Source organism: Magallana gigas, chromosome 8 (genome assembly GCF_963853765.1).
Source record: "Magallana gigas chromosome 8, xbMagGiga1.1, whole genome shotgun sequence".
Lineage (NCBI taxonomy): Eukaryota > Metazoa > Mollusca > Bivalvia > Ostreida > Ostreidae > Magallana > Magallana gigas.
In genome coordinates this window covers 9,078,698-9,092,256 of record NC_088860.1, presented here as the reverse complement: position 1 = coordinate 9,092,256, position 13,559 = coordinate 9,078,698, and the positions used below count along the sequence as shown (strand labels likewise).

At 32.5% G+C, this 13,559-nt stretch overlaps 1 protein-coding gene across 1 annotated transcript; it reads left to right on the top strand.

The window, feature by feature from the left end:
• The first annotated feature begins 108 nt into the window (after positions 1–108).
• LOC117689624 (galactocerebrosidase-like) lies at positions 109–12,253 on the top strand. The gene is made up of 8 exons (XM_066070237.1): positions 109–244; positions 657–746; positions 1,368–1,463; positions 1,965–2,106; positions 3,145–3,322; positions 10,082–10,251; positions 10,433–10,509; positions 11,272–12,253. Exons 1-8 carry the CDS (start codon positions 188–190, stop codon positions 11,506–11,508), a joined length of 1,047 nt encoding a protein of 348 aa, XP_065926309.1. The 5' UTR covers positions 109–187; the 3' UTR covers positions 11,509–12,253.
• Positions 12,254–13,559: the final 1,306 nt, after the last annotated feature.

The window sequence follows — 13,559 nt, the reverse complement described above, 5'->3', positions numbered from 1 at the left end:
TGTTGAATTGTTGTAGAAATCATATAAAAATGTAAAATTGAAAGACATAATACACCTGAATTTATGTGCTGCCTAAAATTCCCCTTCTGATACATGTTTGTCAGCCCATACCTCACAGTTCACCAAACCTGGATGGAAGTACCTGTCCCATGATCACGGAGTCAGTAAGTTACACCAGGGGGGAAGCATGGTGTCTCTAACCAGCCCCAACAGCAAGGATTTCACTATTATTATAGAAACAATGGTAAGATATCAAAATAATAACAACAAATTCTGAGTTTATTTACTGTCCAACTTCATTGAGTTTCAAGACAAAATAAAGGATTTAGAATTTTAATCAATTGTTATACTAATTTGTTATTCTAATAAGCCTCATATTACTTGCTCAACTTAAAAAATGTTAAACTATTATAACAAAACATCTTTTTGGAATATCAAATTTTAAGGGAAAAGCACATCTTATAATGTATTGATAAGAAATTACTGCATTACACAGTTACTTTCAGCACACAGTTAATAAAACAAATGTACCGTTTTGATATCAATGGGATTTTCAACTTCTGTAATTTTGAAATTATTTGAGAAAACAAATTATATTTATAACGATGCAAAATTATGTCTCTTGTACATATATTTAATATAAAATGTTGTTTCAGAGTCATGACCATTCTATTTGTATTCGCACTACACTCCCGCCATATTCTGTCAAACCACAAGATGTCACTATACAACTTAAAGGCAGCTATGTAAGTAAAAATATTTACATTTTCCATTGTCTTTGCCTGTGATAAGACTACGTATCGATTTTGTACTATAAAATCCATAATTTCAAAGGACGTATAATTGGGGCGCCAGCGGTGTTTACTTACTTATATTTAAATATTTAATCGTACAATGGCATAAAATTAAATAAATATAAGGAATAAGGAATCATTCTTTGAATATCATGAGGTAATTTAGGTCGGGCGTGATCAAATCTATCATACTAGATCTATTTAAGATTTTCACTACGTAATTCAAAAATCAACTTTTCATTTTTCTATTTGGTTATACACTAATTCAAATTGAAAATATATACTATGACTTTATTATTAAGCAGATAATTGTATTTTGCATGCTATTGAAAGAAAAATTCAAAATATTCTAACTCCAAAAATAGCTATTTAATGCACCCTGAATTTTTGGCATTATCAGGTTTGAATGCAAAATAAAAAAGAAATAATTTATCAAAGAAAGTTACCTAAAACTGAAGAAGGTCGCATATGTCCTTAAAAAAGGTCTTCATTGGCCTATTTTGTAATCATTCAACTATGCTATAAAGAACAATACTGCAATTATTCTGTATGTGATCAAAATAATTATTGCAGGCAAGTATTTCAAGCGTATATGTGTGGAAGAGTAGCCTCCATTTTGGACAGAATACTTCCCAGTCTGACTTCTTCAGATCTTTTGGACAAGTCAAGGTATATTTAATTTATTCATTAGGGGTCCAAAGTCCTGATGGAAACCCATAATCATTTCTTCACAAAACTGTCGTAAAGAGATGTGGTGTTTGCTTAATTATGTTTAAATGGTGTGTCAAAATTGCATGTATTTCAAACATTTTCTGATGAAAGATTAAAATGTAAAAAAAAAAAATTTTCATCCTAGAGTGATTGAACATGAAGAAGAAAATCTTTACAGGATACTCTCTGCCATTCAGTCAATAGAATACAAACTAAAAGGACTGAACAGGTTACTGAATGAAGGAGTTGTTTTAACCAATCATCTTCAGTAACATTTCAGTCACCTTTAGTTTTTTAGCTTACTGAATAACCAGAGCTTCATTCTGTGTTTAACCCTTTGTTAAGGCTTTGAAGTTTCTTGCAAATATGATAAATTCTTGTTTCTTGTTATCTTGAGACTCTGTTGATACAAAATCTTTGGAATGTTATCAATAAATATTCATATGCCTTAATATCTAGGTAAACAATGGACAGATCAATATTCCTGTTAGTGATGATGAAGTGATCACCATTACAACATTGTCAACAGGACAAAAAGGACAATACCCAAACTCTCCAGATGTAAAGCCATTCACACTGCCATATAGTGAAAACTTTGATGGTTTGCACTGTTTATTTCATTTCACAGAATTTATTGTAATTGTAATAGATGCATATTAATTATCAACTTATCAACACTTTAAATAAAGGTAACAATTATCTTTTGCATGATAAGAAATGTTCCAAATTTCAAGGATGCTGATATCTGTTTTTACATCATGATTCAATAACTTTTCTGAACAGGATATCCTTATTTTTCTGAACGAAACAACTTTGCACAACAGACACGTGCATATGAAATTATGAAATCGTCAGACCCCTCCAGAAAACAAAATTTAAACGCAGACTGTTTTGAATAGTCCTATTTCTTGGTGTCAAGCAGAGAAAGCAAATAAGTCTGTGAATATTATAGGCGAAACATACCTGGTAATTGATCATTGTCATGGTAACTTTATTTGAAGGAGTTTAACAAATACTCGCAAATACATTGGTATATTTTCATTCAAAACACCTAAACTATCTCAATATGCCAATAAGAGGTAACAATAAACTAAGGCGTACTTACTGGCATACACGTTGTTGGCTTGTTTAAACCTAATATTTCTTTCATGATCATCCAAACAATAGAAAAATGTTATGAATAAGATATAACACAAATGGTAAATTTTAAACGCAATTTTTCGTATGTTAAGGGAATTTTGTTAAGTTGTGAAAAATACAAATCTGTCTGTGCATCATTTTCTAATGTTTTTTTCTGCTCTTGGATTTTATATTCTTGTCACTTACCGTGACCATGTCAAATAGTCTGTCTTTCAGTTGCCTTACAACTGACTTTCATAACTTTCTTCCTCTTCTCTTCGGATTAAATCTATCAATATTAAAAGGGAAAATAGGATAGCTTAATCTTGTTCTTTGTTTTCACTACATGTAAATATCTTTTTAGACAATTCTCTGTGAATTGCTTTACTAGTGCACACACATTGCACTCTTCTCCTTAAAACTGTACTTATCTACTTACGATAATTCAGATGTCATTCTGTCTATTCTTGCATCGTCATTTCAAGGAAATCATTTGAGTCATGTCTTTCTGTACACACAGGGTACCCAGAAAATGTTGAGCCTTCACTCTTTGCTCAACAAGTAGGTGTGTTTGAAACCAGGAAATCTGAGGATCCTAGTCATGGAATGGTGCTGACCCAAGTCGTTACCTACCCACCTATATACTGGTGTATATTGAATCTAGTCTTCCCAATTGATCTCATAGGAAACTTTTCTTGGTATGTACACTACTGTAATGAAAAAACCCTGAGAGTATCAAAAAACCCTGAGGAAACCCTTAGTGGCACTGAGAAAACCCTGAGAGACCCTGAGGTTGGCACTGAGGGTACTGAGGAAACCCTGAGAGACCCTGAGGTTGGCACTGAGGGTACTGAGGAAACCCTGAGAGACCCTGAGGTTTGCACTGAGGGTACTGAGGAAACCCAGAGAGACCCTGAGGTTTGCACTGAGGGTACTGAGGAAGCCCTGAGAGACCCTGAGGTTGGCACTGAGGGTACTGAGGAAACCCTGAGAGACCCTGAGGTTTGCACTGAGGGTACTGAGGAAGCCCTGAGAGACCCTGAGGTTTGCACTGAGGATACTGAGGAAGCCCTGAGAGACCCTGAGGTCGGCACTGAGGGTACTGAGGGAACCCTGAGAGACCCTGAGGTCATTTGTAATAGAAAAACGATATAAATTATGCGACTAAAATAAAATGATACAAGCTAATAAAATTAATTTTTATAATGACTATTTTGATTTTGTCGAAATTTCTTTTTAACAACTCTGAGCTTTAAGTCAGAAAAAGAAATCATGTTCGCGTATGAACCGTATCATATTGTCTGATTATTAATAACGTTTTATTTTCAAACAAAGTGCTTAATCTTTTGTTCAAACTACAACAAAGATTTTTTTCTTTTACAATAAGCATGCGTAAAAAATAATATCTAATTTAAATATTACATTTATTTCAAATTGACATCTGATTAAAATAGAACTTCCCCTGTACTGTTTTTCTTAAACACTGCATATAACTTTCTACTTAAACTTCCTTTGTGTATATCAGTTGTCAATTCTTTTGTTTGCCCATGATCAGAAAAACTCTGGAACTAACACAGAATATACAAGATATACACACGCGAGTTCGCTGCATGTAATGAGCAGGTGCCCGAGGCAATATTGGAAATATATAACAGGTGTGAAATTGTCGCGGATTGATTCAACTAAAATGTCAGTTATGTATATCAATATGTAATTAATCATTGTGAAAGAAAAACTATAAAGTATAGCAAACAATATCAAAGTTTTAACACAACAGGTTGTTAAATGTATTGTACCAGGTACCCGGGACGATGTTTGAACTATTTCACTTTTTTAAAATAAGATGTATTAAATTTCATTTACATGTATTTAGTTACATCTAATTAAGATACATGCACAAATTTAATGATGTTTATTAGCTAAAATGTGTTTGTTGAATTAGGATTATCTAGCTTCAAAAAGTAAATAAGCGAATGGGTTACACGTACTTTATATTGTATAGTTTTTATGTAAAGTATTATATCTATTTTGAAAATGTACGCCACCCCTCCCATATATAGAGACATGTATAGATATAATTTTTTAACGATTTTGAGAAGTTGTTTCATTCTCTATATTATGAAGATTTTTTGGATAAGTTTGCCCTCCCCCCTTTCAAAACGATGTTACGTGCACCCTATTTCTTATTGAAAAAGATAAACAGCTTTTCTCTACTACACATCCAGCACCAATTATGAAACTTGGCATTGGTGTATTTTTTAAGATCCATGCGAGTTGAAATTCAGAAGTTTTTTTTTTTAAATATTGAACTTTTCGAATTAGAAATATTTTCCACCCGATTGAATTTTGATATTTCATGTTACCGGAAATGCCGAGAAAAGGGAAGGGGAATTCCGAGGTTTGCCTGTCTTGTATAATTTTAATTAAAGGTCAAGTTAATGAATTTAATTGTAACGCTAAATTGTTTTCCTTTGTTTATTGACAAGAACATAACTTCAAATGAAATGTGAAATTAAAAAGCAACAGTGAATACTTGCATGATCTAACACATGAACATCTTTATGTAATAAAAGGCGCTTTCAATAAGCAAATGATTTCGTACTCTTTCTCTCTTTCAAACTAAGAAATCTTTATTATATTTTAACATGAAACAAACTCTCTCTCTCTCTCTCTCTCTCTCTCTCTCTCTCTCTCTCTCTCTCTCTCTCTCTCTCTCTCTCTCTCTCTTTTACAGATACTTTATATGTGTTTAGAACTTCTAGTATGCGGTGATGTGACAAATGTTTAAAATCATGCATCAAAAAAATCCATTTATCCCCCGCCCCTCTCTCTCTCTCTCTCTCTCCCTCTCTCTCTCTCTCTCTCTCTCTCTCTCTCTCTCTCTTTCTCTCTCTCTCTTAGAGAGAGAGATACTTTTTTATTTCAATCCTTTCTGGTTTAAGTTCAATCTATTGTTAGTTACGGTCTTTTTGACGAGGTTAATTTCACAAAGTTATAGTTTTCCGTTACTGTACTACATGTATTTTATAATCAAAATGAATTTCGACAAGAGTTAAAAATTACCTGATCCTGAGAATTCACCGATATGCTACAGCTGTTTTGAACCTTTCCACAAGAGAATTTGTATTAATCAGTACGTTATTCACGGATATCTATTTTTGGATTTTATTATGCGCAACAGAGACTGAGAAGTTGAATTAAAATTTATGCTTATATACATGCATATAAAAACTCCTCTAATTAATTGTGTATGTCCTTAAACGGAAACAAACCTGAAGAAGATTGATTTCGCTTTTGTTTCCTATAGTATCATCAATTTAAATAAGTGACAATAATACAATGTAACTTTGAATTAAGAAAAATTAGACACATCGTAAAATATCTTCATGTCAAGTCAAGTTCGGCTCACAACCCCCCCCCCCCCCCCCCTCCCTTTCCTCCTCCGTCATCGACCAAATAATTCGCCGCCCAAATACTACCTTCCGACACACACACTCTCTCTCTCTCTCTTTTTTTCTCTCTCTCTCTCTCTTTTCTCTTCTCTCTCTCATGTATAAATACTTTGTACATGTTTTAATACTACTACATGTAGCATGCGGTGATATCGCTAGTGTTTAAAATCGTGCACTTCAACTTTTATTGATCATTGATTGTCTTGTTTCTGATTCGAAGTCCATGATAAAAACGTACCGTGTACGATATACGATGTACTGTTTCCTTTGTGTACAAGTATAGAACACATTCTTTTGTTTTCTGGGATCAAGAAAAACCTCGGAACTAACAGACAAGGCCCAGACTATACACGCGACAGAGCGACCACGGCGAGGTGTGAATATTGGCCACCTGTGTATTTGTCTTGTAGCATCAAAATAAACAGCTACAAACGGCGGAGAATTACACCATAAAACAAAAGAGTTTGATCCGGGTCTGCATGGAAATCAAAACATAGTAAATTTTATTGAATATAGACTACATCATTTATAAAGTGATCGCTCAAAATCGGGATTTACAGCAAATATGTATAGCGATCAAAATAGGTTTATTTTATATTTAACTCAGGGCTTGTAAATAAAATTCTAATTGTAATGTTCTGTTTCGTTTTCCTTACCTACGGAGAGAGAGAGAGAGAGAGAGAGAGAGAGAGAGAGAGAGAGAGAGAGAGAGAGAGAGAGAGAGAGAGAGAGAGAGAGCGCATGGAGTTTTATAACCTTCCACCACTTTACCAGTCTAGACGGGACTCCCAAAACGGAGTTAACTCCCAAAACGGAGTCTTTGGCTCCATCATGCATTGCAGTAAAATGGCGTTTCTAATGTAAACAACGTATGAGTTATGCCCCTTAGTTTTAAATAAGTCTCTAAAATTGGCCAAACACACGACAAAATTTATTTTAAGCTTTCAAAAACATTTCTGAATGTTTATTTGTCATATTTATATCAAATGTTCATAACTGTTTACTTGTATTACGTAAGATTAATTCTTAAAATGAAAAATTCACCCATATCTTCGATCGCGCATAGCTATAACTTTTTAGAAATAAATTAAATGCTTGGAGATGATTATTTCTCATTGTTTGTTGAAATATAGTCTCATTTACATCATTTGGAGGCTTAATTACTTAATTATTTTGAATAATTTTGCATTTAATATGGTTAAATATCATTGGAAACGCCGCGAGCGATTATATAATTGTTTTGATAATAATTATCTGTTTAATTTAAAGAGTTATTGTATCTAGAACGACAATATGTTTAATTTTCTAGGTTTTTAAACTACCAATTCTATTTTTTCAAAACAAATAAGACGTTTTTAATCATCGCTAGAGCAGCCAGTTTTTGTTAGTAGTCGGGGCCCTTTTCGTTTATGCACTTATCAATTTGTGTGTTTGGTGACTTTAATTTGTAACACAATACGAAGAAAGTACAATTTAATGCAATTTACCTTTTAGTAACGATAAAATTCCATGAAAAACACAAAAATATCACTTTTTAAGCATCGTCCAAACATCCAACTTCGGAGATAAATAACTTTCTTAAGTGCAAATAACCACCTATTTCGTGCAAATACGATCGATAATAAATTATATCCTGGGTCTTTTAAAACATGTTAGAAGTCTGCCAACACATGCAGCACTTTGCAAGATGATTTCTCGTGGACCCCATGTTTTCATCCAAAAATCGTCATTTTTTGTATAAGTGCGCATGCGTAGACTCCCAAAACGGAGTCCAAAATACTTGCAGAAATTCACTTCCGTTGACTCCGTTTTGGGAGTCCGTCTAGACTGTTTACTGTCTAAGCATTAAAAAAGTTTACCGATCTATATGTGCACAAGAAGAATTTTTATTTATGGGATATATCATTCTTTGGTTAAATGCCCATACTAGCTAGTGCTTAAATATATTGTCCAAGTATGTTATTGATATTTCATACTGTGCAAGAATATGCTATATGATAAAGCAAAATAGATCTACATTTGTTTAAAATTAGAAATACCGGTAACTGATTCTGCGAATGCTCATTAATCAAATATTTTTTGTTAGGGCAACTTAAATAATTAATTAAATGAATAAAAGTGAACATGATTATTTATTTTATAAACATTACATTTTACGAGCGACTTGTATTTCATTTCGGAAGAATACTAGTACTTTAAATGTTAACGGTTTTTTTTTTAATATGAATAATAGATTACGTAAAACATATGGCCTCTCGCTTGTCATATGTATAACCAGTATACAATGTACATATAATAAGTACAGAATACATACTTTTCCTTTGTGTTTCTGTATTTTCCCTTTACAATTTATTAAAGATGCTGTTTAAATGAGAAAGTCTGATCATATGCAGTAAAATAAATTTAAGAGTACGCCAATCGTTAAATAATTAAGGAGTTTTTAATTTTTCGTATTAAGTGCCGACCTCAGGGTCTCTCAGGGTTTTCTCAGTACCCTCAGTGCAGACCTCAGGGTCTCTCAGGGTTTCCTCAGTGCCGACCTCAGGGTCTCTCAGGGTTTCCTCAGTACCCTCAGTGCAGACCTCAGGGTCTCTCAGGGCTTCCCCAGTACCCTCAGTGCTAACCTCAGGGCCACTCAGGGTTTTCTCGGTATCCTCAGTGCTAACCTCAGGGTCTCTCAGGGTTTCCTCAGTACCCTCAGTGCCAACCTCAGGGTCTCTCAGGGTTTTCTCAGTGCCACTCAGGGTTTCCTCAGGGTTTTTTGATAGTCTCAGAGTTTTTTCATTACAGTAGTGGTAGCAGCTGCTCTTTCTTATTCATACGAGTCTTTCCTCCAACAATGATCACATTTCACTGCTGAAACATACTTGCACAAAAATTATCTCACTATTATGCACAAAGGACAGTGCAGTGTTCTGTTGGTATAATGATACATGCAAAACACGGGACATACCTTTCATTTCTTATTCTAACAAAGACATGCTGTTTTTGCTTGTAGGATCACTAAAGGTTTTGTTAGTTTCAGACCTTGATCATTATTGTGTGTTTTAAGTCTTTCTGATTACATGTACATCAACTTAAATGAGCTCTGTTTGATACCTGTTGTCTTTAACACTGTTGTAAAGTATAGTTTCCTCTTAGGTGGCTCACTACACCCTGAAATATTTTCTCATATCAGCTGAAAATCACTTGATTAAGAGAGATATCATAATGGATAACAAGTATTTCAATCCAATAGGCAAAAACGTGCAATTTTTGATGAAAAATTACATTTTCGAAAATTTAATTCAGTAAACATGAACAAATGCTCAAATGCTCAAGGCGGATTCGAACTCATGATCACGAAGCCCAATAATATAACCACTGAATTTTGACGTTATACATCCCCAATCGAACAATATAAACATTATGACAAAACATATAAATCGCAATCTTCTGACGTAGTGTACATATGTTAAAATGTATAAATCTAGGTGTAGTGAGGTACCTTAAACCGAATCACTGATCAAAATTTTCTCGAATTGAGTACATTTTAGTACGTTTGGCCATAAGGAGATAAAGAAGAAACCACAATGAGAGATAAAATTTTAAGGAAAAAATATCAAGGATGTTATTTTTTTTATTCGGAAGAAACACCAAGTTGAGAATCTGTTATAAGTTGAGTTACACAGTAAAATTATTGAAAGCTTAAAACAATATTGATTTGATATAAGTTATGTGTATTTGTTAAACTTCTTCAGCTAACAATACCGAAACGTTTTGAAAACTATTTTGCTAATGCATATAAAATTATCCTTACTATATATTTTTACACCGATTATAATTATATTACTTTTTGAAAAAGAAAATCTCTGAGATAAATCTGTAACATGATCTTAATCTATACGTAAATGAAATAGTATTCTTCTATTGTGCATGTCTATTAAGAAAGATATAAAATATGGCCTTAATTTGTATTTTTTTTAAATTACCCATTCTTTGACATGAGTACCTGTCTATTTGTAGGACTGATATTTCTGTGACTGTCGAGACACAAATCCCAAAGGTCAGTGGAAGCTCAGGGACATTTGTTGTTGTCAGGGTGGATCAAGGGGGATGCAATGCATGGGAAGCCAAGGGGATTTTTCTCTTTATACCTCCAGATCAGCAGAAATGTGTTCTTGCTAATGACTTGTGTAAGTGGTCATGTATTTTTGTTTCTAATGTATTTATTTTTTGTTTAATTTAAATGCCCTTTTTATTTCAAAATAATTTAAATTTTAACCTCTCTTTGTCTGTTATTGTTTTTTTTCTAATTCATTTAATGTACATGTGTTGTAATACTCGCATTTAGATTTTAAAAATGTTTGGTTACAGCTCGTACAAAAGTTATTAAAGAGGGATCAGTTAATGTATCAACAAATGGTTGGAATAATATAAGCCTCACTGTCAAAGTAAGTATACTGCTGGTAAGAGAGGGAAATAAGTAGTACTGTGTAAACACGTGCGTGTCTTTAAACGAAAAAAAAACCGACAATTTTCAATTATATACGTTATAGGCCTTTTCTAATTGGGATGTTTTATTCATTTTCAGTCTGAGGAAAAAGATTTTTAAAAAATCTCTGAATGCATAAAATATAGAAACATTGATACCCAAGTACTGGATATAAATAAGTTTGTATCTATAGATGTATAACTTCTGTGGATCATATATTTAGTCCAGCGATATTAAAATTGAGATACAAAAGATATACTTATAGTATTGTATGATCTAAAACGGACAATTATAGCAATAACCCACTGGTATAAACTTTATGCATAAATATGATCTTTTTCCCGTCTCCCTACTTTTTATACTTATGGTATACATTTACTCAAAAGACACGATCAAAGAACCAGAGACTAGAGTCGTGTATACAGGTACTTATCGTTGACCTACTTAGCGATCATTTCTACTTTTCACAATGTATTGCTAATAAGGGAGATACATTTTGGAAATTTAAAAGTAATTATAATCATATTTTGTAAACATGCATGGCTATTAAGCACACAAGCATTTGCGAGATTGGCAATATTTACTTTACCAAATTACAACAAAGACGATATGGATGGCGCGCGAGTTTTTGATTGAATAAAATTCGTCGAGTTAAACCATTGTCAAAACGTGGATGTGTCACTAGCCGACAACATTGATATAATTTCTCTTTCATTCTCAGAATTGTACAGCTGTTGGCAGTGTGAATGGAGTTCCTTTGTTTACAACAACCATTCCATCTAAACCATCCAATGGATTTGTTGCCATATGTACAGATTCTTATGGCATAGCAAATTTTGATAATTTTAAAATGATTAGCTCCAAGGATATTGATATTTCAAAACTGAAAACATCCCAAGAACTCATATTTGTAGAAGATACAAAATTATATTTTAAGCCAAAAAGAAATATACTGTAAATGATTTCACTGATGTTCATTACATGTAACTAGCCGATTGTTAAATGTGTAAGACTGTGATATGTTTAACAAAATGTTCCATTGTTTTACTGCTGTAAACTGTCCTGCTAGGTAAAATATGCGTGCAATAATTATTTGCGAAATTCCCAAGTACCTATGCTGAAGAATTGTTCTCTTACAATGATTACACGCAATATATTATACTTTCATATGTAATATATTGAACTACATGTACATACTAACTGCATAAGAATGAAATTTGTTTGATTTTACACAACTTTCTACAAATGTTTATGTTTCGCATCAGTGTATGATTGTTTAGGAATATATGTATTTAGATTTTTGTGTTTTAGTTGATAAACAATTTATGATGTAAAACCTATGGAGCTTTCCCCTATAAGATAGAGACAATATTTTACGAAAGTAATAAATGAATTAATGTTAATGTTTTAAGAAGTTATATTTATTGATTAATATTAATGAAAATTATTCCTAGAATATTGCATTATTATTTCTCAATTTGATTTCATTTTTCTTAACTATATAATTGAATACGTTAATAATCATAATGTATTTTGTACGAAAGGAGACTAATATCAGCCTGTTGTAAAACCGCGGAAATTATGCTTGACTCACAATGTCAGTCAATAATTTTCAGAGTTTTGTCATCGAATCTTATTTTATGACAGTAAATGTCAGCAACGCGCTGTGTTATTGCATGGTATATATTACACTTGTATAAACAAATATGATATTAAGATATATTTACACTTGCAAATGTTTTCCCTTATATAACACTGTTTGAGCAATCCGCTGTTATTTCTGCATAACATCATTATGGGTCAAGAGGTCAAAGTAGCGCATGAATAATATAGGTCACTACTTTTTCTATGTACACAAACTAATCGACTTGTGCTGAAACACACCTATTAGATATCGTAATGAAAACATAATTTAGGCATAAAAAATAAACGTATTTGTATTTTGTTATACGAAGTTTTATTCATTCATTCTCATATAAAATATAACATTAATTGTGGGGATAAATGATTCATGTTAGATAACGTTAGGCATGTAAACAGAATGTTTATGGTTCGACATCGTAACGAGACGTTCTTGAAAATTACAATCGTAATTTGCCAAACGAGTTAACTCAGTTAAAATTCATTTCTGATTTTATTACAAGCCTCGGTCAAAATTGCAAACGCAATATCACAGACCTTTCTTGTGTAGTATATATTCACGGATCACGGTCAAATTTAACTCCTTGTGTTATCTGTCCGATTTGTTCCGTAAAAAGATCATCGAAGTTAAAATCCCTTTCCGCTATAATGTCGGAGGAAATCATTATGCTCTTGAATCTGATTCTCAATAGATTTCCCCCTGAAAATGTCTAAGTATACTCTAACTCAACTTTCAATCGCTTGTTTTTAAATTTCTGACCGCTCTGAGACTTCAACACAGGTGGTACTATTCCGCCAAGCTTTAATCGTTTTTTTCAATTGTACAAGTGAATTTTCTTTTCTGTTTCCCTTTTTAATGATAAAAAAGTGTTGTCTCCTCAAAAGAAGTGTCATATCCATTTATCACAATAATCAAATGCTTGCATTATTGTTGCACTATTTTTTGTTACGTCATTTTAATCGAAGCGGCTTTCTAGGTCATCACAAAAGAGAAAGTATGGAGCATTGTTAGTGTCATAATTTGCAACAAATGTAAATATAAGAAATAAGGTATCATTTTTGGATGTCTATCGGGATATAGATACGGGTTGGTACGTGATCAAATCTTCCATAAAGCCCTTCGGGCTTTATGGGATTTGATCACGTGACCAACCCGTATCTATATCCCGATAGACATCCAAAAATGATACATTATTTCTTAAATAGAAATATTAATTTATTTATTCTCTCTTTAGTATCCAATCATTTAATCTTTTATTTTAGTACTGGAATCATAACCATAAAGAAAAATAGATAGATATAGATATAGATATATATATATATATATATATATATATATATATATATATATATATATATATATATATT

Excerpts from the sequence above, each read along its gene's own strand:
- LOC117689624 (XM_066070237.1), top strand. The coding sequence starts at position 188 with ATGGTGTCTCTAACCAGCCCCAACAGCAAGGATTTCACTATTATTATA. Across the intron at positions 2,107-3,144 it reads ATATAGTGAAAACTTTGATG|GGTACCCAGAAAATGTTGAG; the intron begins GTTTGCACTGTT and ends CTGTACACACAG. Across the intron at positions 10,252-10,432 it reads TGTTCTTGCTAATGACTTGT|CTCGTACAAAAGTTATTAAA; the intron begins GTAAGTGGTCAT and ends GTTTGGTTACAG.